This window comes from Malus sylvestris, chromosome 2, assembly GCF_916048215.2.
Source record: "Malus sylvestris chromosome 2, drMalSylv7.2, whole genome shotgun sequence".
NCBI lineage: Eukaryota > Viridiplantae > Streptophyta > Magnoliopsida > Rosales > Rosaceae > Malus > Malus sylvestris.
This window is the reverse complement of record NC_062261.1, coordinates 6,291,873-6,319,840: the sequence shown is the minus strand read 5'-3', so window position 1 is coordinate 6,319,840 and position 27,968 is coordinate 6,291,873. Positions and strand designations below refer to the sequence as shown.

At 37.6% G+C, this 27,968-nt stretch overlaps 4 protein-coding genes across 9 annotated transcripts; 3 read left to right on the top strand and 1 right to left on the bottom strand.

Moving 5' to 3' along the window:
- The first annotated feature begins 909 nt into the window (after positions 1 to 909).
- On the top strand, positions 910 to 7,855 carry LOC126606414 (alpha/beta hydrolase domain-containing protein WAV2-like). 6 transcript variants are annotated; one of them, XM_050273800.1, is made up of 11 exons: positions 921 to 1,338; positions 1,754 to 1,789; positions 1,958 to 2,036; positions 2,190 to 2,244; positions 2,340 to 2,456; positions 2,598 to 2,762; positions 3,140 to 3,383; positions 5,485 to 5,517; positions 6,597 to 6,825; positions 7,069 to 7,204; positions 7,341 to 7,855. In XM_050273800.1, exons 1-11 carry the CDS (start codon positions 1,101 to 1,103, stop codon positions 7,602 to 7,604), a joined length of 1,596 nt encoding a protein of 531 aa, XP_050129757.1. In that variant the 5' UTR covers positions 921 to 1,100; the 3' UTR covers positions 7,605 to 7,855. The 6 variants fall into 6 exon arrangements, with proteins under 6 accessions (XP_050129772.1, XP_050129763.1, XP_050129786.1 ...); XM_050273815.1 differs by lacking the exons at positions 5,485 to 5,517; positions 6,597 to 6,825; positions 7,069 to 7,204; positions 7,341 to 7,855 and adding an exon at positions 3,924 to 4,302 and having other exon boundaries at positions 910 to 1,338; XM_050273806.1 differs by lacking the exons at positions 5,485 to 5,517; positions 6,597 to 6,825; positions 7,069 to 7,204; positions 7,341 to 7,855 and adding an exon at positions 3,831 to 4,302 and having other exon boundaries at positions 910 to 1,338.
- Positions 7,856 to 9,117: 1,262 nt separating this feature from the next.
- Positions 9,118 to 11,562, top strand: LOC126606406 (ankyrin repeat-containing protein At2g01680-like). Its single transcript, XM_050273791.1, has 2 exons — positions 9,118 to 9,891; positions 10,302 to 11,562. The coding sequence occupies exons 1-2, from the start codon at positions 9,313 to 9,315 to the stop codon at positions 11,172 to 11,174; spliced, it is 1,452 nt and encodes a 483-aa protein (XP_050129748.1). The 5' UTR covers positions 9,118 to 9,312; the 3' UTR covers positions 11,175 to 11,562.
- Positions 11,563 to 14,958: 3,396 nt separating this feature from the next.
- Positions 14,959 to 19,373, bottom strand: LOC126606397 (protein PLASTID MOVEMENT IMPAIRED 1-RELATED 1-like). The gene is made up of 3 exons (XM_050273779.1): positions 19,046 to 19,373; positions 16,654 to 18,910; positions 14,959 to 16,546 (listed from the first exon to the last, which is right to left on the bottom strand). The coding sequence occupies exons 2-3, from the start codon at positions 18,852 to 18,854 to the stop codon at positions 15,388 to 15,390; spliced, it is 3,360 nt and encodes a 1,119-aa protein (XP_050129736.1). The 5' UTR covers positions 18,855 to 18,910; positions 19,046 to 19,373; the 3' UTR covers positions 14,959 to 15,387.
- Positions 19,374 to 24,741: 5,368 nt separating this feature from the next.
- Positions 24,742 to 27,764, top strand: LOC126606387 (glycerophosphocholine acyltransferase 1-like). The gene is made up of 8 exons (XM_050273769.1): positions 24,742 to 24,969; positions 25,084 to 25,203; positions 25,362 to 25,419; positions 25,517 to 25,617; positions 26,186 to 26,281; positions 26,369 to 26,462; positions 26,942 to 27,179; positions 27,264 to 27,764. Exons 1-8 carry the CDS (start codon positions 24,883 to 24,885, stop codon positions 27,625 to 27,627), a joined length of 1,158 nt encoding a protein of 385 aa, XP_050129726.1. The 5' UTR covers positions 24,742 to 24,882; the 3' UTR covers positions 27,628 to 27,764.
- Positions 27,765 to 27,968: the final 204 nt, after the last annotated feature.

Below are 27,968 nucleotides of genomic sequence, written 5' to 3'. Positions count from 1 at the left end.
TTCGATGTTTAATTTAAGTAATTTTCTTTACGCAGACGGAGCCAAGGATTCTCCTCCATAAAATGTCGGAGGTAGATTGTCCGTCCTCCTGTTTGATATCCTTTTCATCTCTTATTATTTGTGCGATCATGGTTAAATTACGTTAATTTTTTATATTCTTATTGTTTTTAATCTTATTATCTCTATAAAAAAATTAATATAAAATATTGACATGACTTAACCGTGACCGCATAAAATAGGAAGGATAGGAAGGATATCCAAACAGGAGCGCAAACAATCTGCCTCCTAAATGTCACTAAGGTATCATGATGGCAGTCGGCAACAAACAATTTTTTCCTAAATAATTTGACAAACTAAATTACTCTAATTTACTAGTACTTTACTAACTTGGCTCGACCCAGATCAGTTCTATGGTGCTTCCGATCGAATTTCTCAACCATTAAATCTTGATTTTTCTGGTTTTGTTCAGTTTAACTGTTAGATCTTGATTTTCTAGTTTTGACCAAGAAAAAAAAAATTGAGCCTTAAAAAAATTTGAAGTATCTGGCTATGGAGAGAGTTTCAATGTGCCGAAGCACGACTCGGTTTATCAAGTATGTTTTTTTTTTTTTGAACAAACGATACTTTTTACACTAAGGGGAAGGGGATGAGCTTAGCCTCACAATGAACTAGCAATAATAATGTGGTTCAAATTTACCTTTGATAAGAATTGAACCTAAAACTTCTCACTTATAAATGAAGAGTAATACCATTAAATCGTAGTACTAAATAACAAATATGTTAACATAATTAGTTAAAAACTTTAAAACTATATTCAATTATTTATATTATAAAACTTGATGTTTGTATTTTCGTCCTACCGACAAAATTTTCGAGACCATGAATTAGTACTACAGAAAATATCATAGAAAATTGCAAACCAAGCGACAGGGCCCCACCGTGACCTTCCAAAATTCCAGAATTTTCAACCCGCAAAAATTCAATTCTCACGACAATTCAGTTTTTCCAGTTTGCACTTTCCAGATGGTTAAAGAAGGAGCTGGAGATTAGAACAACCCGAAAAACCAAACCCAGCAAAAAGCTCCACACGCCCAGCAGCCATGGTGTCGTACGTGAGCGCGCTGCTGTACGGAGTGGGAGGCCTGGTGGTGGCCGGCATGACATTGCTCGTCGCCCTCCAGGAGCGCCTCGTCTACGTCCCCGTCTTGCCGGGTCTCACCAAGTCCTACCCGATTACCCCCGCCCGCCTCCGCCTCACTTACGAGGACGTCTGGCTCCAGTCCTCCGACGGCGTTCGCCTCCACGCTTGGTTCATCAAGCTCTTCCCCCTCTGCCGAGGTCCGATCCGCTTCTCCATACCCGATTTGTTTTTCACTTTCATGTTTTGTTTTGATTTGGTTGAGCTCTGAATTCTGCTGAATTGCAATTGGGTTTTTGGTTTTGCTGAGACAATTAGGGTTTTGTTGGTTATGGGGCTTAGTGAATTACTCAAAGCAGGTAGCGAATTGTGTTTGTTTTTGTTAATTTAGCCTACAGCTCACTCGAAATGCATGCATTCCACACAGTAATCCCCATCCATTTTGTATGTAATTCGTCTCAATTTCAAGTAATTAGGTGTTTACTTCAAAAATTAAACTGTTATTTTGAGCTGCTTTCGAATTTTTCGGTATTTCTTAGAACTCAAGGCACAGCTGTGATTGTAAGATTCTGATATTCTTTGAGGGTTTCTAAAGTTACTTTGCTTGCTTTGCAGGTCCAACCCTATTGTTTTTCCAAGAAAATGCTGGAAGTATCCTTTTCTTTCTGAATAGTCGTCGACTTTGTTACTATAGTTTGATCATTAACATTGTGTGTTGTTTTTCGTGGTTTTTCATTCGGATTTACATGCAACTTTCATGAACTTAATGGTGAATTGGGGGTTCTTTTTGCTTTATTGGCCTTGACCACTGGCCTGCAGATATTGCTCATCGTCTTGAAATGGTCCGCATAATGTTACAACAACTGCAATGCAACGTGTTTATGCTTTCATATCGAGGGTACGTGCGGGTTTTTTCTTGTTGCTTTGTTATCTTGAAACCAGCTTAATTTGAGTGATATGTGATGGTTGGAAAGAAACGTTGGGCTATTTTATGTATACCAATAGTATCATACTATTATTTCATGCTAATTTTCATCTATATAAACAACAGTTATGGAGCAAGTGAAGGATATCCTTCTCAGCACGGGATCATAAAAGATGCTCAGGTATGTGATTCACTTACAGTTGTATGATGATTCTACTCTTATTTTCATGTTTCAGCGCTGTTTTATACTTATCTTTCTTTCTTTCTTTCTGTTAGGTTGCATTGGATCACCTATCGCAGAGGACTGACATTGACACATCTAGAATAGTTGTCTTTGGAAGGTCACTTGGGGGTGCAGTTGGAACTGTGGTTGCTAAAAACAACCCTGATAAGGTATCACTCTATTAAATCTGTTGCAACTTAATGTTTTTCACTTCCTTCGAGTGTTGGAAATTTCGCCACCATTTAAGGTACCTAAATCGTATATTTTGAGTTGGTAGGCTGAGATAGTTTTTCTACGCTTATGCCTTGTAGGTTGCTGCACTGATACTGGAAAACACTTTCACATCTATTTTGGACTTGGTTGGAGTTTTATTTCCTTTCTTGAAGTGGTTCATTGGAGGCAGTGGTTCAAAAGGTCCTAAAGTACTTAATTTTCTCGTACGTTCTCCTTGGAGTACAATTGATGTCATTGGTGAGGTGAGCTTTCTTGGTGGTAGAATTTCTTGTTTCACCCTGCAATTAGACGTGTAAAGCTGAAACAATATGGTAGACTTTTATTGTTGGTCTTTTTCAATTTTCTACATATTCCAGTTTTCTGATTGTACCCATCCATGCTTGATCCTACACAGGATATCTGGTTGAAATAACCGTATTTTAAGTCAAGTTTTCAACAAAATCTGCACCAGTATTGCATTTCATCAGATGATAGTAACAATAAAACGTGATTCTTAAAGATGTAAAAAATTACCCTTTCTAAACAGGAATCGCCTCAAGATCAACAAAGTGTGATGAGACACATTTCTTCTGTCATTACCTTAATGTTCCATCCCTCACGTGTGACCATCTAAATGCAGGTTAAGCAGCCAATCCTCTTTCTATCCGGCTTGCAAGATGAGATGATTCCTCCATCCCATTTGCAAATGCTGTATGCCAAAGCAGCTGCCCATAATAAGCGGTGTGTTTTTGTGGAATTTCCCACTGGCATGCATATGGATACTTGGCTTGCTGGTGGTGACGAGTATTGGAGAACGGTCCAGGAGTTTCTTCAACAACATGTTCCAGCGAAAAAAGATGATGAATCCTCTCACAGTGATAGCAGTAAGTTTTGGTTAATGAAGTCTTCCAAATTCTTTACACACATACAGGGCACACACAAAAGTTGAATGAAGGAAAAGAACACTCAATAAGATAATGAATTTGTAAGAATTATGAACAGAGTGGGAAAGTTCATATTGGATCATTTTTCACATACTGAATTATGTAATTCAAGGATTAACTTGGAATGGATGTGGGCCTACCGCCTACTGATTTCTGGTTGAGACTACATAATTGTTTGACTGTGTACCACTGTGGCGGGTTACTTCTCAAACACACTATATTTTGTGAAGCCTGAAGGATGGAAGTTCCTTATACTGTTTTTCGATTACATTATTTACATTCGTCAGTTATCCTAGATGTGGGGGCAAAGTGAGACATCTTTGAGCGTTCTTTTGTGCTTGCCTTCTCCCATGCTTCTCAATTCTTACTCTCTTTCTCCACTCTCAGATGTGGGGGCAAAGTGCTTGGATGGATTTTAGACTTCTTCAAGCAATCTGATTGGCTCCTCACTCAACACAATCTGAACCTTCTTTTTTGAAGCTGCAGCAATTGGAAGCTCGCTTTGAGGAGTCGCTCTGCAAAGACCTGCTGCACCCGTTCACGTTTTCCCTGTCGAAGGTTTTTTGTTGGTTTACAAACTTGAGACAGATTCGGAGAGAATGTGAATGCCTTGGGATATACTATATGGCTTCTGACATACACGCTCGATGCCTAATCCGTTCTTACTGACCCATCGTATGAAATAAGAAGTCACTAAATGTATATGTTCAGTTGGTGCACCGAACCGTTTGTATTGTATCTCATTTGTGGTCCGTTGGGACAAATGTTGCTTTGAAAATTGTTCGGTTATAGAGGATTACCATCAGGCCATAGTACTGAGTGGTTTCGGAGTGGTCTATTTGATACCTTTTACTGGTTTGATTTGAGTCTCAGTGCGATAGAGTTTTTTGTTTTTTCGATTACGATGCGATTGAGATTATGTGCCTTGTTTTGATCGTACACCAAGTAAAGCTTCTGAAACTGGCTTCATGTGGTTGCCGAGACAAATGAAGCAAACCGAATTTGATCGTAACAAATTCTTTTCATGTATCCTCATACGCGTTGATGAAACTTGGCGTCTCCTTTCTAAATAAGTTAGGTTTTATTTACCTCTCATCTGAGATCCTATGTTCGATTACTCCTCCCAATTTATTTTGGTAGGGATATATTTGTCAATTCCAAGTTCTGTTTCATGAACGCATTGAGTCCTCAATGCCAGCCGACGGTCACGGTGGTGCTCCTCCCCTTCTATCCACGGTGTACCAAAACGTAGCTCTGGTCCAAGATCTTCCGGTCCAAATCACGACGCGTGGATGGCCCCTCTAATCCCACTGTCACTAATCCGTGGTCCAATTACCTTCGCGGATCCAAACGACTGGGAAATTCAAATGGGGACCACCGTTTTTAATGAACAACTCCTGCCAATTTCACGTAACCACGTGTCAAAATTCCTTTATCAAGAAAACAAAATTTTATTTATTTTATTTATTGGGTTTTGGTGGTTTTTTAATTTACCTAACAAATATACGGTTGGGATTTTATGGCTTCTCTTTCTGCGCCGTCGCTCCTCCATAAATGAAATAAAATAAAATAAAATAAATAAATCAGTAATTACGATTCGGCAACCGAATCCAATTACGATTCTACCCCCAGCTTCCGTCCTGCTTTCATAAATTTTCTACACTATTTACTAAGCTCAATTAGTCAATTTCGCTCTCAGGAGAGAGAGAGAGAGAGAGAGAGAGGAGAGTGAACGGAGATGGTGATGGAAGTAGAAGAAGGAGGAATAGCACCGTACAGCCCGCGCACTGTGGAGGAGGTTTTCACCGACTTCAAGGGCCGTCGAGCCGGCTTGATCAAAGCTCTCACCACTGGTCTCCCTCTCTTCTTTCTTATTTTTTTTTTTTTTTATTTTATCTTAATTTTTAACTTTTGTCACTTCATATTTTGGCGTTTAGTTAGGGCTTTTTTCTTTTTCTTTTTCCAATTTCCTGTTATTTCTGCACATTCTAAATGCTTTCCTGATTTTTCTAACTTTATTTATTTATTTATTTTGGTGCAGATGTTGAACGTTTTTACCAGCAATGCGATCCTGGTGAGTGCTCTCTTTCTCTCTCTCTGTTTCTGATTTTTTTTTTTTTTTTTTGTCAATTTTTCTGATTAATTACTGTTTTCCCATGTCTCCATGGCCTTGCAATTTTATTAATCTGTTCTTTTTCACTGTAAATTATTACAACAACCAAGCCTTATCTTGAGTCGGCGGTACGAATCCTATAACGTGCATTGAGTTTGCGTCACTATAAATTAGAGTAAATTGTAGTAACAGTCCCTGAACTAAAAATTCATTATCATTAGTCTCTCAACTCATCAAAATGTGTAGCTACGATCCTTTTCATAAACTTCGCCAAAATTTTGTCAAAATAAGTTATGTTGAAAGGATCATTGTTACAATTAGGTTAGATCATTTCTCCAGGTGGATTAAAATTGAAGAATCAATGGTAATGAATTTTTAGTTGAGAGACCATAGTTTACATTTTGATAAGTTGAGGGACCAATGGTAATGAATTTATAGTTGAGGGGTCATTGCTCAAATTGAGTTAAAGTTAAGGGACCATTACTACAATTTACTCTATAAATTATTACTATGTAAAATTATTGCTTTTTCTAACTTTGTATCTGCAGAATATAGCTGCTTTTTATAGTTTTGGAGCTTGAACCTTTTAATTCTCCCCCTCCATTTTGTCTTTTTGATACAAACGATATATTTACACTAAGGGGCGGGGAAATAAACTGGTATCGAACTCCCTTTTTAAATGCTTAGGTTGTCCCGTTGGCTTGCTCTTTGTTTCGTTTTTCGTTGATCATTTTTACATGATGCTTATGATTTGTTTGTGTTGAGATGAAATTTTCCTTGTTTGAGTGAGAGTATCAATTTCGTAATCGCGTTTCAAAAACATACCTTCCGGGGTCATTCAACTTGGATCAAGTTAGACTTTGTTGTATTTGATTGGATCCTGCCTGTAGTGAAGATGTAACTGCTAAACAGAGCGTTCACTTGCATTTTTTTCTTGTTTTGATCATCGGAAATGGAAGATCGTTGTGGGATTTGGATAATGTACTTAAGATACTGCTTGATAATTTAACTAATTGGTAATTGATTGGTCAATGTTTCAGAAAAGGAGAATCTTTGTTTGTATGGATTCCCGAATGAAGAATGGGAGGTTAATCTACCTGCTGAAGAAGTTCCTCCAGAGCTCCCGGAACCTGCTCTGGGCATCAACTTTGCCCGAGATGGAATGCAAGAAAGGGACTGGTTGTCTCTGGTAGCTGTGCACAGCGATGCGTGGTTGCTTTCAGTGGCTTTCTACTTTGGTGCCAGATTCGGTTTTGACAAGACTGAAAGGTATACAGATTTCCCTTCTTGCGTTTGCCTGATGCTTTTATTTCTATTTGCAAGAAAATAAGGTTGTTTTGAAGTTGCTCTTGTTGTCGCTCGTTGATCTTTTGCCTATTATTAGTGTTTTCAAATCTCAAGAAACAATGTTGTTATAAGTTCTGAAGAGGGTTCAAATTCAGCTTGTGGGATGGTTTATTTATTTAATTTTGCTTTTCTAGAAAACTAGGTTCATTACAAATTTTGATGCAGGAAACGTCTCTTCACTCTGATGAATGATCTGCCATCTATCTTCGAGGTTGTGGCGGGCATTGAAAAGAGACAGTCAAAGGAGAAGTCATCAGTTTCAAATAACAGCATCCATAGGCCTAAGTCAAGCTCTAAAGGGGTAAAATGAATTGTCTTATCTCTCTCTCTCTCTCTCTCTCTCTCTCTCTCTCTCTCTCTCTCTGGTTTGTAACGGGTTTACCTTACATTGGTTATTAATTACGTGTTTCTGTGGCCAATTCTCCATCTGAGAACAGAGAGGCTCTGAATCGGTCAAATATGCAAGAGCAATGCCAAAAAATGAGGACGGGGGTCTGGATGGGGAAGGTGATGATGATGAGCACGGTGAGACTGTCTGTGGTGCATGTGGGGAGAGCTATGCTGCTGATGAATTCTGGATTTGCTGCGACATATGTGAGAAGTGGTTCCATGGAAAATGTGTGAAGATAACCCCAGCCAGAGCTGAGCACATCAAGCACTACAAGTGCCCGTCATGCAGCAACAAGAGAGTCCGTCCTTGAAATTACAACAGGGGGTTTGTGCGTCCGCCCCCCTTGTAAGTAGTTCATGTTGGATAGAGCTAAGCTAACAATCGGCGTGTGAGCCATGGTGGCATAACCCTTCTACTTAGTACTTTGTTCTTCGTGATCTTGTTACTTGGATGATGTTAATGTCTCGTAATTAGTAGGATCTATGAACGGCGATGCTATGACTGTTTTATGCAGTTCTGTCAAATGCTAATGGCCCTAAATTAGCCTGCCAAATTTCAAAATCTGATATCTGTTATCTGATGCATTTTACCAGATTCATCATCTGCTTGTTCTTACTGCGGCAAGAGGTTAAGGTTTTCGCTTCTCCGAAACCAACAGTTCCTGAAAGTCTTAGGGTAAATTCCAGTGGAACTCCGAGGTTTTGGATTCTAAGCAGGAAAGATTCTTCCAAGCCTAGCTTGAGCTCAAAAAAAGTTAGACAAGCCAAAGCAATATTCGATTTGACTCGGCTTGTTTACAGACCTATTTCTGAAAAAACAAAACTATCTTCCCACCAATTATCCTTAATAACGATAACAACGAAAATAATGAACCCACGTACATGTATTCTTGACGAAGAAGAAACTTCAATAGCACACATGGGCTTAGCCAAGGTGCCTGGAGCAGTGTGCTCGTCTTCTGCACCCAAGTTTGAGCCCCTGTCCTCGTATCGTTTGTCCCAAAAAAAGTTATACACTACTGTATGGTCATGTTCTCTCCCTCCTAACAGCACTGAAAATACTACTAATAGTATACCAGTAATGGAGAAGGAGAAGAAGAAGAAGATGTCTCGGTGATCAAATACATGACGGACGCGGTGTTGCTGGGCGAAATAATCGATGGGGAAGAAGCAGATTTGCAGAGCCACAGTGTGGCGATGGTGGACGACGCACACGAGAGAGCGCTCTCGACTGACATTCTCCTTGGAGCTCTTAGGGAAATTGCTCGAGCAAGAAGACCGCATGGTTTTAAACTGCGTATCTCGTGTGCCTCTCAAGTCGATTCTTTTTCATTTTATTCGTGTTCGATTCTTTTTCATTTTTATTCGTGTTTGATTACTTCTCAAGTCGACATTATATATAAAAATGAAAAAGAATCAAACACGAATAAAAATGCCTTTTACACATTGAAATTTTAACGGTGAAATTGTTAATCAAAGATTTAATGACTAAATATTAATCATAAAAGACTTCAAACTATAACGTAGACGAAACATAGTAGAATTTTCCAAGTCGTCTCGTTTGCAAAATTGGAAATTTCCACTCCAAAAGTCCCAAGTGCCGTCCCACCTCACCTAAAAACGTTTGACCATAGCAAGGCATTCTCTTTCCTCTTTATCTTTAGAATACTAATCAAATTTGAACTTTGACTCGTTTTGGTCAATTTTTGTATGCAAACATATTAATTTTTGTTTATAGGTTTTCATTTTATTTATTTATTCAGCAGTGGCTTTTAGACGGCGACATCCATTGAAATCTCAAATGATATATCACATTTCATTATACAAATGATAAAATATATGTTTTAAAAAATTAATATCTTACAAAATAAATTTTTCCACCGTTAAAATAAAAAATGTGTACCATCTGTAATTTGATCATAATAATAAAATTCTGATTATTATTCGACTTCATGGCTGCAAAAGATTGAAGCTTGACGACTTTTCAGCTGACCCAGAAGAGAAAAACGAGCGGAGAAGATGGAGAAGATGGAGAAGAAGCTTATGGATGCAGCCATGGCGGGAGATACGGGGGCGCTTACTGATCTGATCGCAGAGGACCCACTTGTTCTCGACAGAGCTTTAGTCTCCTGCGTCGCCGAGACGCCGCTTCACGTAGCTTCATTGCTGGGTCACCTGGCTTTTGTTACCGAGTTACTTAGCCGCAACCCCGAGTTGGCCTCCGAGCTGGACTCGCAGGGGTCAACGCCTCTCCACCTGGCGGCAGCGAAGGGGCACGTGGAGATAGTGAAAGAGCTGGTTCTGGCGGATCCTGGGGCGTGTGCGGTGAGGAACTTAGACGGGAGGACGGCGCTCCACGTCGCGGCTGCCAAGGGGCGGGTTAAGGTGGTGGGTGAGTTGGTCGGAGTTGGGAGTGAGTGGACTCGGGCGTTGACGGACCGAGGCGAGACGGCGCTGCACTTGTGCGTTGGGCGTAATCGGTTGGAGGGGTTGAAGGTTTTGGTTAAGGCAGTTGGGAAAGATGATGAGTTTGTGAATTGGAAGGATTGTGATGGTAACACCGTTTTGCATATTGCCGTGGCCAAGAAGCTAATCGAGGTACACATTAATTAATCATATTAACTTACTAACTGATTAACGCTCAAGCGCTACTGATCTTAGCTAGCTACCTTTAGGCCTGGTTCGTTGTCTGGATTGAATAATTCACTAGGTTCAATGTACGTCGATGCAAGAAATGGATGTCGAATTTCAAATCTTGTCGGAGTTGAAGGTAGAACATGTATTAGTCATGACGTAAACTTATCCATTCCAATCATACCAAGGCGAAAGGCATTTTAATTTTCAACTCGAGTTCATATCATAAACATAAAGATGTAGCATTTAGAAACTACTGATTGATTAGTGTTTGATAAATACTTTCTGTACATGATTATACATCTCTTAAAAGGGACTGAATTTGTGTGTTAGTTTCATTTTCTTTACTAAGGTGGTGTTTTGAATTTGTGCAGATTATCAAGTTCTTGCTTTTTGAAACCGGAGTGGATGTGAATGCGTTGAATGCAAGCGGCGCTACGGCTTTAGACATTCTGATGCAGAGTCCTAGAGATTTGAGGGATATGGAGATTGAGGATTTGCTTCGAGGTGCTGGGGCTCAAAGTGCAAGGTATATACGTAACATTGAGCACGACTGGGTTCGCGCTCCAACTAAAGAACGTCAGATACTAAGACATCGAGGATCAGCGCTGTCCTCGAAAGTGAGTGAGTCTATGAAACCGGCTGAGAACAAGCAGCCTACTGATTGGCTTGGTAGGAAGAGAAGTTCATTGATGGTGGTGGCATCTCTCCTTGCAACTGTTGCCTTCCAAGCTGCAATAACCCCTCCGGGAGGTGTTTGGCAGGATGACCAGCAAGTCGATGAAAATGGCAACCCTGTGGAGAACCCTCACACCGTTGGAACATCTGTCATGGCATATAAGCAGGGGAAAGAATATGGTCTGGTAATGATTTTTAACACAATCTCTTTCCTCGCGTCCCTAAGCATAATTCTTCTGCTCGTTAGCGGGCTACCTATCAAACGGAGGAGGTGGATGTGGATACAAATGGTCATAATGTGGGTTGCTGTCTCAACACTAGTAGTAACATATTTCATCACTCTCCGTCATATGTCACCTAATGAAGCAAATGTGCAGATCGTGTTACGTAAGGTAACTGAGATATCAGGTTGGACATGGTTGACTTTAATGGTGGTTGTTTTCTTTGGCAATGTTGTTCGTATGAATCTATGGATTCTCAGAAAGTATGGTTATATTAAGCCAAAGGATGTGGAGCCATCTAACGTTGATGATGAACTTGAACTTGGAGAGGTGAGAACTGAGGATTAACTTGAACTCGTCACTGCAGTATTGCGGTTGTGTTTAACACTAAATTCATTAATCCGGGCGTGGCATGGTATCTGGTTCTGATACCAAAGCATTATGAAATATATGATCGGATGCTTGAAGGTCTGTTTTCTAGCAGCAAATTTGGATGAAGATACTGCAGTTGAAGCCTGTATTATATGATGCTTCGAGTTGGAGGGGTAAACTCGCTGTTCTTGTACAACTATTCTTCTGTTAATGGCAGTATATTGAATGCTGTCTTTCAAATTCTGCAGGTCACGAATCTTCGTGGCTCGGAGATGGCATGCTGTTCTGTGTTTTGTGTTCTATCTGCCATCCTTGTAAATTTTGAGGGATAATTTTGATTTTTTGCTCTCATTATTTTCTGCCATTTCCTCTTTTTTTTTTATCTGGCTGGGTTCTGCTTAATAAAGAAATACAAGGTAAGAGAGTAATTCTTAGGGCAAAAGTTTTTGATTCCGAAAGCAAAAGTTCTTGAAAGTCTTGGGTGGAACTCCGAGGTTTTGGATTTCAAGTAGGAAAGATCCTTCCAAAATTCTTCCAACCCTAACTTGAGCTAAAAAAATAAGTTAAACAAGCTAGAGTGATATTCGATTTGACTCAGCTTGTTTACAGACCTAGTTCTGAAAACACAATTATCTTTCCACAATTATCATTAATAAGGATAATAACTAAAATAATAAACCCGCATGTATTCTTTACGAAGAAGAAACTTCAGTCTCAAACTTCAACTTCAGCTTAGCCAAAGTGGCTAGCGCAGTGTGCTCTCTTTTTGCGCCAAAGTTTGAGTCCCCATCCTCGTATCATTTGTCCCCAAATTCTCTAATGGGGAAGATATGATGACTTAGATGAACTTGATGCTGAATATTGGCCTAATGATGGATGAGACTAGAGGATGCGGAAGCATGGTGGATGGGGACAAGTCAAGACGTGACAAGCAAACATGAGGAATCGTATAATAATAATTGATATGTTGTAAATTAAGGAATCTCATCTAAAGTATTGTAAAGTAAAGCTGATTGTGATGTAAAGGACATTCCTCCTTATCTTATGTAAGTAATGGACAAAAGAGGAAGATGTCTTTTGTCCCCTGATAGTTTTACGAGAGGTTCAAGTTCTTCCTTGGCCTATAAATATGTGTGTATACTCTGTAAGAAGATAGACTTAAATAGAAATCAGTTCTTTATATAAACTTCTCCTGAGTGAATATCCTTATTTGAGTCATCCTTAGTAAAGATCCTTAAATTGATGAAATGTAAAATCTCTCTATTTGGATTTAGCTAACCTAGGACTTGGTCAACAACGCCAAGAATTGGTGTCCAAAATCTAAATTAAATTTAGGAAACATGTGGTGCGAGTAGAATGACTCTAACTTTGACTTATAACAAATGTTGTAAAAGTTCTCAAAATCGATTGGAAAACTATGGGTTATATAATAACTCACAGTTTTTGTGAAAAAAAAATTGAAAATTTTAGTTTTAGGAAATATTTTGTGTCATAGTTAAGGAAATTATTGGAAGACCTTTGGACGTGATCCTACCGTTTGTTAGGTCCCGGAAGTATTTTTTATTGATTTTTAAAGTTGAAAAATAGAAAAATATCTTTAAATTTAGGTTCTAAATCATTGATTTCAAGTGTTTAAATATGAATTATAATAGATTTTGCACAGAAAAATATATTTTGAAGAACATGAATATGATAGTTTGTTGTTATAGTAAGAGAAATGAAAGAAAAATTAACCAAAAGAATAAATAAATAAAAAGTAAATAAAAAAACTGAAAAAGAAAAAAAATTGAAGGGGAGGATCGGTATGATGATAGCGACTTTCCTTGAAGGAAGTCAGTAAATTCTAGCGACTTGTTTCGATGGAAGTCGCTAAGTTCTAGCGACTTTCTTCAAAGAGAATTGGTATGTATCTACCGATCGTATACTTTTTCTTTTTTTTTCTCTCTTTTTTTTTCTTCCTATGTTACTTTATTTAGATTCAAATACCTTTAGATTTAGGTTTATACTTATATTCTTGTTTTCAAATTTTTTAACGTGGATTATAAGAAAAAATTTCATTGAATACATTTTGTAGAATACAAAGATGATAGTTTGGTGTTGTGGTATGGGAAAAACAAAAATTTAACAAAAATAAAAAATAAAATAAATAAAATTAACGGTTTAGGTGTAGAGAGATGCAGCCCAAACTCATGCCCTCGGGAAGGCCCAAGGCACAGCAAAAGCAGTAGAGGCCCATGAAGTTTAGGGTTTAGGGATGTGTGAATAATAACACCCTGAGTTCAAGTGTGGGTGTGTTAATAATAACACCCTGAGTTCAAGTGTTTAGGGGCATGTTAATAATAACACCCTGAGTTCAGCCTGTTTCAGTGTTCGTGCACTCGAATTTTTCCCTTGCCGCAATGTAGCGGAGATTTTTTTTTTTAAATTTTTAAATTTTTAAATTTTTAAGATGGGGTTACTATGATAAAACTTACGACTTTAGGGTGAATTCTATCATGGTTGATAGCGACTTATAAATGCCCCACCCTACTTCGTCCGGCCAACCATGGTTGACCCCTGATATTAAAACAAAACCCTACCCCTATTGATAGCGACCTATAAATGCCCACCCCCAACACCAATGCTTCGTGCAGACAACAACAGTTGACCCATGGGATTAAAACTAAACATAAACCCTATAAATGCTCTATCCCCACTACTTATAGTTCGTATGGCAAACCATGGCTGACACGTGGGAATTAAACTAAACTCTACCTCCTATAAATGCCCTACTCCCGACACAATTGGTTCGTACGGGCAATAATGGTTGACCCATGCTTCCAAGGCCACCTCATTTGTGTGCGTCGAGCCCGCCTCATTTTTCATGGGTGGAGATTGCATCTTTTTGCACCCACCGAGCAAGACTTTAGGGAAATATTTTGCGTGAAAGTTGAGGAAAATGTTGCAAGACCTTTGGATGTGATCCTAATGTTTGCAAATGCCCTGAATGCCCACCTACAAATCTTTGGCTGCCCTAAATGACCTCCTTGCCTAAATTGCAAAACCAGTCCCTGCAAGTTATTAGATTTTCACTTTCGTCCATATAATTTGTTTTCCACTGCATTTCGTTTTTGTAGTTTGGCTTTTTAGTCAAAATGGTCCCTAAGATTTGAATAACACATCACTTTGGTCCCTAAGATTTGAAATCAATAGAAGTGGTCTTTGTGATTGTCCACTATCAATCATTTTGGTCATTTCGTGCAAAATTATGTTAAATAAGGATCAAAATGACAAATATACCTCAATTTAATAAACAATTGGCCAAAATGATTTGACAAAAATTAAGACTATTTTGGTCATTCTATTCTTATTTAATGGAGATTTTTTAAGGAATGACCAAAATGATTGATGGTGGACAAACTTAAGGATCAATTCTATTGATTTCAAATCTCAGCGACCAAAGTGAGAAGTTGTGCAAATCTCAAGAACCATTTTGGATAAAAAGCCTTGTAGCTTTATAGAAATAAACATAAGTAAAAAGCCTTGTAGCTTTATAGAAATAAACATAAGTTGAAGAACATTGGAAAAGTTTGCAAAGTACATGGACCAAATTGGATGCTATTGAACATACATGGACAAGGTATATGGACTAAAAACTTGTTTTCGCCTTCGTTCTTCGGGTCTTGGACCCTTGCACCCAAGTTCTAATCATCCTTCTTGTAAATTAGAGTAGTCATACACTGTTGCATAAAGGGACAATTGAGTGAAAGAGAAATGTAAATAAAAAATATAAACACGATGATCAAAACTCCTATTCACTTCCCTCAAACGAATCCAACAAGCGCACACCAAAAACCGCATTTCTGAACATTTCTGCAAGGTCCAAGAACAGCTACGACATTTTCGCACACAAATATCACCTGCCGACGGCTGTGAATTGAACACAGCGCCTTCAGACGGGCATACATTACAATGCTTGCAAGCCTATACTCACATGACATGGATTTACAACAGCAAGACAACGATACAACACAACCTTTTCCCCTTCATCTCATCTTGTCTATCGGTCAACTATGTCTATGTTCATGTGGCTACAAGAAAGAACCTCACAAGCAGAGACATCGGGTAACGCCCTGTTTATAGGGATTAGTCGACAACCAAGCTGTGTAATGACAAGGTCAAAAGCACTAACCGATTCAAAAATTGAAATTCAGCTTAATCTGAGAGTTTCATTCGGAAAAATAACATTGGGGTTCCTTATATGTGGATTTAGTGCTGCCAATTCCTTCCATTTTTCTCCAGTACCATGAACGCGTGCTGAGATGCTCCACAAGGTATCACCAGGCTGAACCTTTGTTGTTGCTGGACCAGAAGATTTTGGAGCAGCTTTTGACTTCATAATTGGATGCTTATTGCTTTTCCCCATTCCATTAGCAAGCAACCAGCGGGAACCGGACTGTTTCTGGTTTGCAGTACCCCATGGCTTCTTTTTATCTGGCTCGGTTTTCAGACCTGCAACATGGACTTCAGTGATTCTAAACTGAGGAATAGCTTCCACTTCAGCCAATTTCTCATCTTTCATCTCCTCCTTTATTTCTTCTTCTTTTCCCACTGACTCAGACTGATCATTCTCTTCATCATTCTTCCTCAGTTCTGAAACCGAGATGTATATTCTTGGCTTTGGTGGGAGAAACACTCTTTCTACTTGAATAAGAGAAAGCATTGGTGCCCCAACAGGTTCATAGTTTCGTAGTGGATCACGAAGTTGCACCATCAGTGCTACTGTGAAATTGTTCCCCAACAAGCCACACTTTCTAGCTCCTTTGCCACGCCTTCTCTCTCCCTTTGACCCTCCGCGAATCATGTCCAAAGAGTTTGCATGATGAGCCGCAAGGATTTGAGAAGTCCGTTCACTAATATGATCACCATCATCAATTTCACCAGAATCAAGTTTCAACCATTCATCAAGAGTTAATGAGAGGCCCATTAATCCATCAACATCATTGCCACTGTCTTTTATGTCTAACAACTGCATCCCAGCGGCTCCTTCCAGACCAAGGGATTCACCAACGTTGACACCCTTGCCCTGGAGAGCTGAGATTTCCGCAACAGATTGTGCGCTGATGTTTGAAGGTGCATCTGCATTGGACATTCCGGCTTGTATTCTCAACCCCTCAATTGAGAGTGCTTCAATTTTATCCATGGCTAAAGGAGCAAGATCTTCTAAAGAGACATATTCTAAGCCCATCTCGTTGCCAGCTGCACTCGAACTTAACTTGTTAGACTTAGGCCCAGATGAAATTCCTTTAGTTATTGTTAGCCCATCCGATGTATGATACCCAACTGATTCATGCTGCGCCACAAATTCCCTGCAACAATAACGACATGCAATAAAGTTAATAATACTCACCAAAGACGTACTAGAAGTATTGGACTTCGAGCTTCAAACTTGAGTGTAAAAACAAGACGCACAAACCTCTGAGGTCCTTCCAAAGCAGGCACAGCTTCCCATGCTACTTGTTCCATTGTCTTTCCAGTGATATCTTCCAAGGGCATTAGCTTATTTGCCTGCATAGAAAGCTTCTCAATTCCTACTGATGCCAAATGCTGCAATATCTCCATTACCCCAGAACCCATTTCTGCCGGTACCACAACTGGACTAGAAACCTGCATGATCAAGTTCCCGCCACTTTTGGCCTCGCTGAAAAGTGAGGGATTCATGGACCGCACAAACCCTCCATTCTTTGTCTGAAGAAAAGGACCTAACCCTTCTCCAAGAGGAGGCAATTCTAAAGGTTCTTCAGCAGGCAAATCCATCGAACTTCCAAAACTAGCACAACCTTTTGGTGGAGAATGCTGAAAGGCCATCTCATTTAAGCCCCACTCCCGCATTAATGCTTCCGTCTCCAAGTCCTCCAACATTTTGGCTTTTGCTTTACTTTTTACTGCCTGAGCTGCTATCTGATGCTCTTCCTCTGCAGCTTGAATCACAGATGAGAAATCAAAACTATCAGATAAGTTCTCCCAACCAGTCTCAGTTGAAGGCGTGTATCCATCGTCTGTTTGGTCACTGATGCCTGCGTCAAAATCAAACAAAGAAGTACCTCCAGCAAGGGCTTCCTTCTCAAATTGTCTTAGCAGACGCTCTCTTGGAGACTCGGGATCACTCTCAGAACTCAAGGAAATTGGACTATGATCTATCCCTAGCATGTTCAAGAACTCGTTTTCAACAGATTCTGTAACATCATCCAAGCTATGCGATCTCCCCATCATATTTAGTTTTGAATCTAATTTACCTTCCACATAACATCTTTGGTCTTCAGGTGAAGATTCTAGTGCTGCACTCTCCAAATCGGATACAATACTTAGAGCGGACTCTAGCTCTTTCATGAGTGATTCTTTGGTGCACAAGGCATCTCTGTTGGAAGTGGACTCACTTACCATAAGGTCATCAGTATGACCCTTTTCCCCAGCCTGGGATTCGAGCTCAGCTTCATCTTCAACTGCTACTTGTACACCAGTGGTGATTTCAGAAAAATGGCTTTCTGCTGGAGAAGCATCAGCAACCTGTGTAACAACTTCTGATTCCGCCAGTTCCTTTGATGGTAATTCTATCCCCTGTTCAACTACGGAAAATTCGTTTTCTTCACACTCATTTTCTACTTCTTTACCAGAACCAGATGATGGGAAAAAACTCGTCTTCATAGGATCAAGATGCTTGTCAACTGGAGTATCTGACTTCTCTTCTTCGTCAAATTTCTGAAATAGTGTATTCACTGAACTAGAAAGTTCCGACCTTGATACTGGCAAAACCCCATGAAGATCCTTTATGCCCTCTACGGATTGAGATGAGGCCCGTGACTGCTGATTAGGAAGAGTTCCAGCACGCTTTATACTTGAGTTATTCTGCCTCGAAATCAATGCCTCAGGAACATTCTGGCTATTTCCTGTTGCTCTGGGATTATCTTCAAGCACTGTATACCCAAAACTAACATTCAATGAACCACCTTTAGCCTTTCCTGATAATTTGAAACTCGTCGTCCAGTTCCTCGAGCTTTTCTCCTCCTCTAACTCCTCCAATGTCAGAGGAAGCAGCCTCGTGAGATCAATCCTATGCTTCCCCAAATCAAGTTCTGGTGCATCAAACACAGAAGCATATAGCAAAAAATGCTTCGCTTCATACTTTGCCGAATGGTGAGGTCCACTCCTACTACCATACACTGAGCAAGTGTGAGCCAACTTCTCCTCAAATTTTGCTGTCCCTTGAACAACCTTCACTGGATTAGTAACGAAAATCCCATCCCGCCTCTTCCAATGTACACAGAGACTAATTCCATTCAAAGTGGAGGGCAACCCTTCAATGGAATGGACTTGAAGAGAAAAGCAGCAGTTAAACCTACGGTTTCGGATATGTGTAATCGCCTTCAGGGGCTTCCAATTCCAAAAGGACCTCTTCTCTTTGTTTAACAAGTTTTCACCACCAGACTTATTCTTCGATTTCGGATCAGGTAAACGGTTCTTCCCTAGAGACATTGACGGTTTACTCCCCGCCGGAATTGAACTCTTAGAGGATTTTTTGTCTACATATAAAGCCTTGCTTATACTCTCAATCTCATTCAACAATTTCCGATTACCGGAATCTCCGCCCCTCTTCTTCCCACCTTCCAAATTTGACATCTTTTACTTTTTTCTTTCCACACAATTTTCCAATCAAATTTAGTAAAAACCCAATTCTGCAAATTCACATAAAGGGGCAAATTTTGAGAATTCAAATTTATTGGGCAATCCTATTTTCTCACAGAACTTGCGAAAAATCGAAAAATTAATTGAAAATTTAGAAAATTAATGAAGAGTGAAACTTTAATTACCGAATTGAGCTGGCTGGGAAACAGAAGCTTGCTGGTGAATCGAGAACCAACAAAAACCGTAAATTGCACGATTCAAGTCGCTTGCTTGAAATTCCGAGCTGGAATTTTGAGGAGAAGTGTTGAAGATTTTGAATTTAAAGAGGAGGAGGGAACGAAATCCGAAATCCGAAATCCAAAAGAAAAAGAGAGTTTCGGATGTTTCTGAGCAGCGTTTCGGTCGCCAAAACTCTCTGCCACTCTCTGTCACTCTCTCTCTCTCTCTCTCTCCGAGTCTCTGAGTCTCTCTCTGTGTTTGAATTGCCGTTGCCTCTTTCATACAAAAATGAAAACAAAATTTTGAAAGCAAAAAATAAAAAATAAAAACAAAAAAAAATAGAGTGCGTAATTTAGAAAGAGAACCTGATATTTGATTGTATTTTATTTCTTACCCCTATATTTTGGCATCCTTTTAATCTAGTCCTTTTCTTCTTTCTTTTTCTATTCTCTCTTTTTGTTTGTTTCCTTTTTGGTTCATTTTGGTATATAATTGTAAATTAGCTTATTAAGACGAATTTAAAAATTGAGGGTTAATTATATGACATGTTTAAAACATGTGTATTTGAATTATTCACAAGGAATTATTTATGTTCCACATTAAAATTCATAAAAATACTTACAAAATAAGGAATCAGATCAACTGAGGGTCTCATTCCAAGCAAATAAACATGTGAACCATCTTTAGAAAGTCACACGCCTCTTTCTCCTAACTCTTGTTTAACTTTACCTCTTGATTTTCTATTAATTCATTTCATTCTAAAAGCCAAAGATATGCATATATATATATGCATAAAGGAGAAAAGGTTTATGAATTCTTCCTTGAATTAAAAGGTTATGAATTCTTCCTCCTTTGTGGGGTGGGGGGTCCTAGTTTTTATTAATTTTGATTAACTTTCCTCAACTACCTAATAAAATGGTTTTGTGGGCACCACTGCAATTAGCCCAAAAATAAATATTTTGTCTTCAATTAGATTAAAGATATAGGAAAGGGATCGTCTCGGGATCCCTTCCACCAAATCAACCTGATCCTTAAATTCGGGCCCTTGAAATTTGATACAACAGCTACAAACAGAGTCCCTTTAAAAATTATAATAATTTTAGCCATTTGATCAAATTTCAAGAACCTGAATTTAAGAATGTGGTGAATTTGGTGGAAGCGATTTCCAAAGATATATACTTTGCTTCCATAACCATTCACAAGGTTTGGCAAACTACTCCTTTTTTGTCAATAAATGCTTCATTGAGCCAAAAGGCAAAGGAACCACCAAAAGGCCATCTATAATTTCCTAGTTTTTCATTTATATATGGATTATAAATGACACTTTTATTACTTGGAATAAGAATCTGAATGATCAGGTTTATTATTTTTCAGTGTTTGCTAACAAATCGGTATTGAAATTATTTTAATTCATGACTTTTCTTACTTTTACTAACACATACGAATTAAAACCCACCACGAGGTTGCTTGGTGGTTGTGGACGAATTCTAAATTTATATTCCATACAGCATATTCTAAGTTCAATTTTTGACGTTAGTAAATCACACACTATAGGGAGGTTTAAATACTTCTGTGAGTCTTTTCGACCTCCAAAAAAGTGAACTGACAAAGTCACCAACAAATCCTTTTTTTTCCCTTAAAAAAACATACGAATTAAAAAACATGTGACTTTTGTCATTCTAAATAAACACGTCATAGGTTACATAACTTGTGTCTTATTTTTCAATGTTGTAAGTGGTTTCTTGTGCTCTCTAGCCCATAGTAGAAATCGTTTCAAACCTTTCCCATTGAGATTCGCATCACAAGGATCTAAGCATCACATGATGCTGAAAGTTCCAGACCATATACGTTAGGATTTTAATTTTTAAAAAAATGTCACTATTATATTCCTAGCTTTTTCTTTGTGGTGAATTCTTTTGGGTATATTTCTATCCTTTGCATAAAATAAAGTGAAAATTATAGCAATGATTTGTCAATTTTAATTAATTAGTAGTATTTCAACTAAAAATCATGACCATTTTAATTAAAAATCATGATCATTAGTCTCTTAACTCATCAAAGCGTGCAGTTAATGTCATTTTCGTCTACTCCATCATAAATTCATCAAAATGAGTCATGTTGGAAGAATCATTGCTACAATTGGATTAAAGTTGAGTGACAATTGCTACAATTGGGTTAAAGTTGAGGGACCATTTCTCTAATTGAGTTAAAGTTGAACGACCATTACTACAATTTTTCTAATTTGGTTTTCCATATTTGCTATTTTGTTCAGCCTCATATGCATGGCGCATGACTCATGTTGAGGAAGTTTTAATGGAGTTGACGAAAATGATTATAACTGCACATTTTGATGGGTTAAGAGACCGATGATCATGAATTTTTAGTTCTTCAACCATTACTCAAATTGTGTTAAAGTTGAATGACCATTACTATAATTTCTTCTAAAACAAATAAATAAATAAATAAATATATATATATATATTTGTTTACCAGAACAAAAATAATTTTATTATTGTCATGTCATTATAATTATATATCTCCATTCTCATGGGCCGGAAAATTTGTAATCATATATTACCTGATATTTTCTGGTTCATTGTAGAAGAATTAAGTTAAATTTGAAATCAAATGTAATATATAACTAGTGCTAAATTAAAAGTTATATTTGACTTTTGATATAACTTTAGAGTGAAATGTGAGACTCCACCTTTAAAAGATACGACATTTATGTTTAACTTTAAATTTGACTTAATCTCTCCCTAATTTAAAATTTTTGATTCAATCATTGAAATTTAACAAATAATAAATTTATGTTGCTCATGATTTACACGCACAAACTTAAATTTGACTTTATAATTTATTTCACACTTGACACGTTGTTGTTGTTTTTTGTTCCAAAAAAGGAGAAGAAAAAAACACGTTGTTGTTATTAGAAATTCAATCAATTATTCATGAAAGCTGGAAAAAAAAAAGAACCAAGAGAGCCATCCAATTACAAATTTTAAAATGACGCTCCAACCTGTGACATCTCTGTTTATCCCCTTATGCAATTATTGCTCACATTTCTCATTTTTTATACCCAAGTGGATAATGCTTGTGTCGCGATTAATAAATATTTATTGTCCGAATATCATAATCGAAATTGTTCATTTTCTTTATCATTATTTAAATATTATATGTGCAAAAAATCATTCAATTTGAAAATCATTTGGTCATTCATACATGTTAAACCAATTAACAGTTTTAGTAACAAGTAATGAAACCTAATATGTATTGTAATGATTTAGAACATACGCGTGAATGATGATCAACTGTTTATACAAGAACTATCCCAAGTCAACAAGATTCCTCGCTTTGAAAGGATCGGGAGGGGAAAATGTCTATCATACGCAGTTTTTACACTTACTTTACAAAGAGACTGTTTACACGATTCGGACCTGTAACCTTTTTATGATCAACCATTCACAAATTATAAAATTTATTCTATGGTCTCATAATGTATCAACGCGTAACATTTACCCACATAAAACATCACTCAATCATATCTTAACTCATAAGTTATGAATGCACGTGGTCCAATATCTTAGTGGATAAGATGTTATAGGATGTTAAGTTTTTATTCATGTCAGGCATCCAAGTTTGAAATTCCTTCTTCCCCTTTATTCTTATAATAATTTAAAATACTTCCCCCTTAATAATAACGAATTAAAAAAAAACTCATAAATTATGACTCATTAGAGGCATCAGATTTATTTTTTATTGTGTGTTGTTCATAAAATTAAAACTTCAAACTTTATTTTTTATATTTACAAGCGATATCTAAACTACATATTAATAAAACACTCATTGTCAACCAAAATTATATAAAATTACCAGTTTAGCCCTCTAATTAAAACTAAATATGAATAAATAATATGGGCAAAAATGTAATTTCACACAATCAAATTTTTTTTTTTTTTCAAAACCTCACCTATGTGTAATCCAAACATATATTTAATTAAAAACTAAAAAAAAAATTCCCACTACCACATTCTCCATCACTCTCTTCCTCTCTCCTTCTACTTCTAAAAATAAAAATAAAAAAAATTTCACACACACTTTGTGTGTGACCATATGCTAGTTGGAAAGAGATCATATTTGGATCTCTTCCACCAAAACCACCGGATCAAGTGATCCAAACCTTTAAAATTTTATTCAATGATAAAAAATTATTATAGTTTTTAAGGGATCAAAACAGATTGGCCATTAGATGAAATTTCAAATGCCCGAATCACTTAATCTGATGATCTTGATGGAAGAGATCCGAAAAAGATATCTTTTTCATGCTAGTTTTCATTAAATTCATTTAAAATTATTGAAAAAAAAAAAGATTTAGCATCTATTGCAGGAGCACGATGCTTTAGGTAGCTTAACAAATTTACAGGAAACGAATAATTTGATTCGAAAATGTGACGTGAGCAATTTTCTAACTTTTGCGATTTGATGGAAGCCCATGCCTTGATTCTCATGCAGAAATGTTTTAATTTCCACCCTTCACCTTGAACAACGAGCTCGGTCCACTAGCCCAGGCCAAGGATAATTCTATTTAATCCCCTGCATCCCCGCGTACTGTTGTCACGAGCCAAGTTACAATCATGCTGCGCCACGTATGCAGATGCTTTCGTCATCCTTTAAAGTCAAGGCTGACCTGTGGAGAAAGTACGCGTGGCAGGACGTCGAATCGCATATTCTTTCTTTTTTCGGTAAAAGAATCGCATATTCTTTTATTTCTTTGCGTCAAGAAAAAGGAAGATTATGATATTAGGAGTTTTAAAGAAAAGTCCGTGATACTGTTCATTTTAACGAAAAATTATATTTTTACATTAAAAAGTCAAACCTGATACTATTCACTTTACCCTTTATTTTGTCTTTATCATTAGGACTCAAAGTTTTCAAACTATTTTCATTAATTTTTCTTATGATATTTAAGGTTACATTCCAATACAACGTAATTATTATTATTATTATTATAAATGACAACTGATGTTATTCACTCTTTTCGAGGGTCGGAAAGATTTACAGAAATATTTCAGCTTTCTTCTAATCACAAGTTTGGCTTCCACACCAACAACATGTTTCGAACCTAAGATCCCCAGTTTTTAGTACAACGTAATTATTTGGTACCTATTAAAAATTGAAAATCTTATCTCTTTCAAAAGTGGAATTCTCCACTGATTTTCTACCACTTTATATTTTTAGTACAATATTTTATAATATCGATGTAAAAATTAACGTAAAACTGTGAGATGTCAGAGAATTCATGAAAAGTTCAACTTTGAGAAAATCTCGTTAGCATTTATCTTAAAAACTCAAAAGTGCTACTACACTACTCCATTATTTTCCATAAAATTTGTAAATTCTAATCATGTAGATTCAATTTTTTGAATTCACTTGCAACCTATGTCTTACATTGAAATTATTTAATTTTAAACAAATTAATTATATCGTTCGTGTTTTTAATATTGTACATGAATTAATAGCGTCACACGATTTATACGCAAAATATTAAGATAATGAAAAGAAAATTAAGTTTATGATTGAACATGTTCTATAAATAAATACCTCGTAATGCAAAATTACAAGCGGAAACGTACAAATTATTTTTTATTTTTTTGTGGAAAAAGAGCGCTCAACAGGATTTTGTGTTGTTCAACTTGTTCTCAAGAACCACCTTCCTTCTTCCCTCCCCTTCTCTCTCTCTCTCTCTCTCTCTCTCTCTCTCTCTCTCTCTCTGTGACTCTGATTCTGATTCTCCATAGCAAAAATGTCCAACGGCGACGACCCAATGGAGGAAACAAATGGGGATTCGTTTCCCCAAGCAGTGAGGCAAGGGTTGAAAGACCGATCAAAGGTATGGCCAAATTCGTTTCCTTTTTTGGCATTTTGTTGTAAAGTTGGTTGTTTTGGATTCTGGGTTGTGTTTGCTTTTGGTTTTTGTTGATTTGGGAATGCTTGGTTTTTCCAGAAAGTTGCTCAAACCAAAGAGATTTTGTCGAAACAAGCGGTTCAGACCAGAGAGATCCTCTCAAAGCAGGCTGTGAAGATCGTCAAGCAAGCTGAGGAACACGAGAAGTTCATCAACAAGGTAAGCACTTCAATATTTAAGTAAAAAGTTGAAAACCAATTTCATGTGATTGAATTTTGATCAGCATGTATTGGGTTTGTGCCATTGTTTGAAGTGCATGTATTGGATTTGTTAATTTTTGTGTTGAAAGTTTATAAGTTGTTTTTTACCTGCTTTAGGTGACGCATCTTGTGGGGGTTCTCGGTTTCGGTGGAATTTGCTTCCTCTTAGGAGCAAGTAAGGTTTCTTGATTGGTGAAATGGTTTTAGTAATTACTATTTGAGAAAAGCAATTACGTTGTGTTTTTGTTTCTTACATTTTCATCTTTTAACAGGACCGCAAGATACTCGATATGTATATTGTTTGTTCTATGTCATCTTTGTTCCTCTTCGTTGGATATACTATCGGTTCAAGAAGTGGCATTACTATCTTTTGGTAAGCTTTGCTATTTCATATTGATTTCGTTAAATGCATCTGTTATTCAATTAATGTATGTGGACCTCTAGTAGTGATTTAAAGTCTGTTAATAAATTGTTACTGCATTTGGATGAATAGGGTATTGGTCGTATACATTGGACGATAGTGATAACCATTCGCGTAAAACAATTAAATCATTGGGGGTGGTTTTGCCATCTTCAATACATCTTTCGGCTTGATATGGGATTCCAAGATGACATAGTGTGAAAAATTTTGGGTGTGTTCTAACTGGTTTTGTTCTTTTCTCCTTTTTATTGTCTTACCTACCTTGACAAAGAAGAATGAATACTTCATAAAAAGTTAGAGATAAGAGAGGAAGCAACTGTTGGTTTGAAATTAAGAATAGTGGCCAAGTGTTCAGGTTACCCTAGTTCCATGTTCTCTGATTGAAAGCTTGGTGGAAGCTTTTCAATCATTTGTAGAAAATCGCTGTGCTCCTATCATCCTTCGCTCTTGTACTTTCTACTTTCGTTGGAGTAATTATGATGAAAACTGAGGAAGTAATGTACCTGTTTGTATGTTTTAGGACTTTTGCTACTATGCCAATACGATATTTTTGGTTGACCTGCTTCTTTATCCAAGGAACGAAAAGTTTTTCATGGTTTGCTTCTCATTTGCTGAGGTAAGCAAGAACTCCTTAGTTACTTTGCTTTGTGATGAAGTAACGATTCACTTGTTCAATTGTTTATTCTTTCAAATGTGCAACCAGGGGCCGTTAGCATGGGCATTGATCGTTTGGCGTTGTAGCTTGGTTTTTAGTTCTCTTGACAAAATTGTTAGTGTCCTCATACATCTTTTACCCGGTGAGTCAATTCTTTCCTTACATGTTCTTATGAAGTACCTTTGAAACAATTTTGCAGTGTTTGAATTCTATCTTTTTCGTTGGAAAATTAATACCACGACTTCAAATTGTTATAACTTATAGGTAAAAACATTGCCTAAAACAGTTCTCTCATTCTGTAGAATGTGCACAGAACGCACATATCTAAGATCAGAGAGAGCTTCCTTTGTGGTGGGTTGTATGGTCTCATATAGATTCAAAAATTAAAAAAGGAAAACTAATGAAAGGGGCTTGAAAACTTTGAGTTTTAACGATAAGTACAAACTAAAGGGTAATGTGAATAGTGTCAGGATTGACTTTTTAGTATAAAAATGTGGTTTTTCGTTACAGTAAACGGTACCAGGAGCTTTACGTTAAAGTTTCCGAAAAGTTTATGTTGCATACTCTCTAGTGATCAATATACATTAATGTCATGCCCCTGACACAATAGGTTTACTTCAGGGTTAGTTTTCTTCACCATTCGATGGTGGGATCCAGCAACTTTTGCAGCCATGCATCCGGAAGGAACTTCTCGCAGAGCTTCATGGCCATACGTAGAAGACAAATCCTACCTTTGGTTATGGCTCTTTTGGGTCCCCTTGTTTGCTTACACCCTCTGGCAGGCTTTGTATTTCCTCATTGTCAATGTTTTACGCCGGCAAAGGCTGTTGAGAGATCCCGAAGTCATGACTTCTTACAGGTTCTTACCGCCTCTCTCCTCATCATCCCTTGCATTTTGGTTCTCCTTTTTCTTTTTCCTCGATTCTGATTTCTTTTCCAACAGGGAGCTCTCAAAGAAGGCGCAGAAAGCAAACAATGTATGGTGGCGCTTGAGCGGTTTGCTTGGGGATCAGAATCGCTTGCTCATGTACATTCTACTCCAAGGCGTATTCACTGTGGCGACAATGGCGCTCACAGTCCCTATCTTCCTGTCATATGAACTGCACGTTAGCTTCCAAATACTCAAGGTTTCCGCAACTGTATGGAACGGAGGAAGTTTCTTGCTCGAGGTAATGCCGAGGCAAGTGATTCTCAAGGAGAAGAAGAAATCAGAAGTGCAGCCAACACAAACTCAGGGGGATCAATCGTTGGATTGTGATCAAACGACAAGTAATCCAGTCGAGGCATCCCCAAGTCCTGTGAAGTAGTAGGCTGTGTAATTTTGTGTTCCTAGAACTTAGCTTTTATTTGTAGGAGGTTCATATTTCTTTTCCAGACTGCTGGGAAATGAATTGTTTGTGTACAAATTTGCAAAAAATGAAATTCGGACCGTTACGTGCAAGAACCTTAGTTATCTCTCTCTAGTTTCCTTCTCAGCTAACCATTCCTTTCTTTTCTTTTCTTTCTTTGAAGTACAATGATATATTTTACAAGAGGGGAAGTTCGGCTGAGCTACATAATGGGCAACCTAATTTGGTATCAAATTCGCCATCTACGAGATTCGAACCTAAAACCTCACTTTCAAGTGAAGAGGAATATCACCAAACCG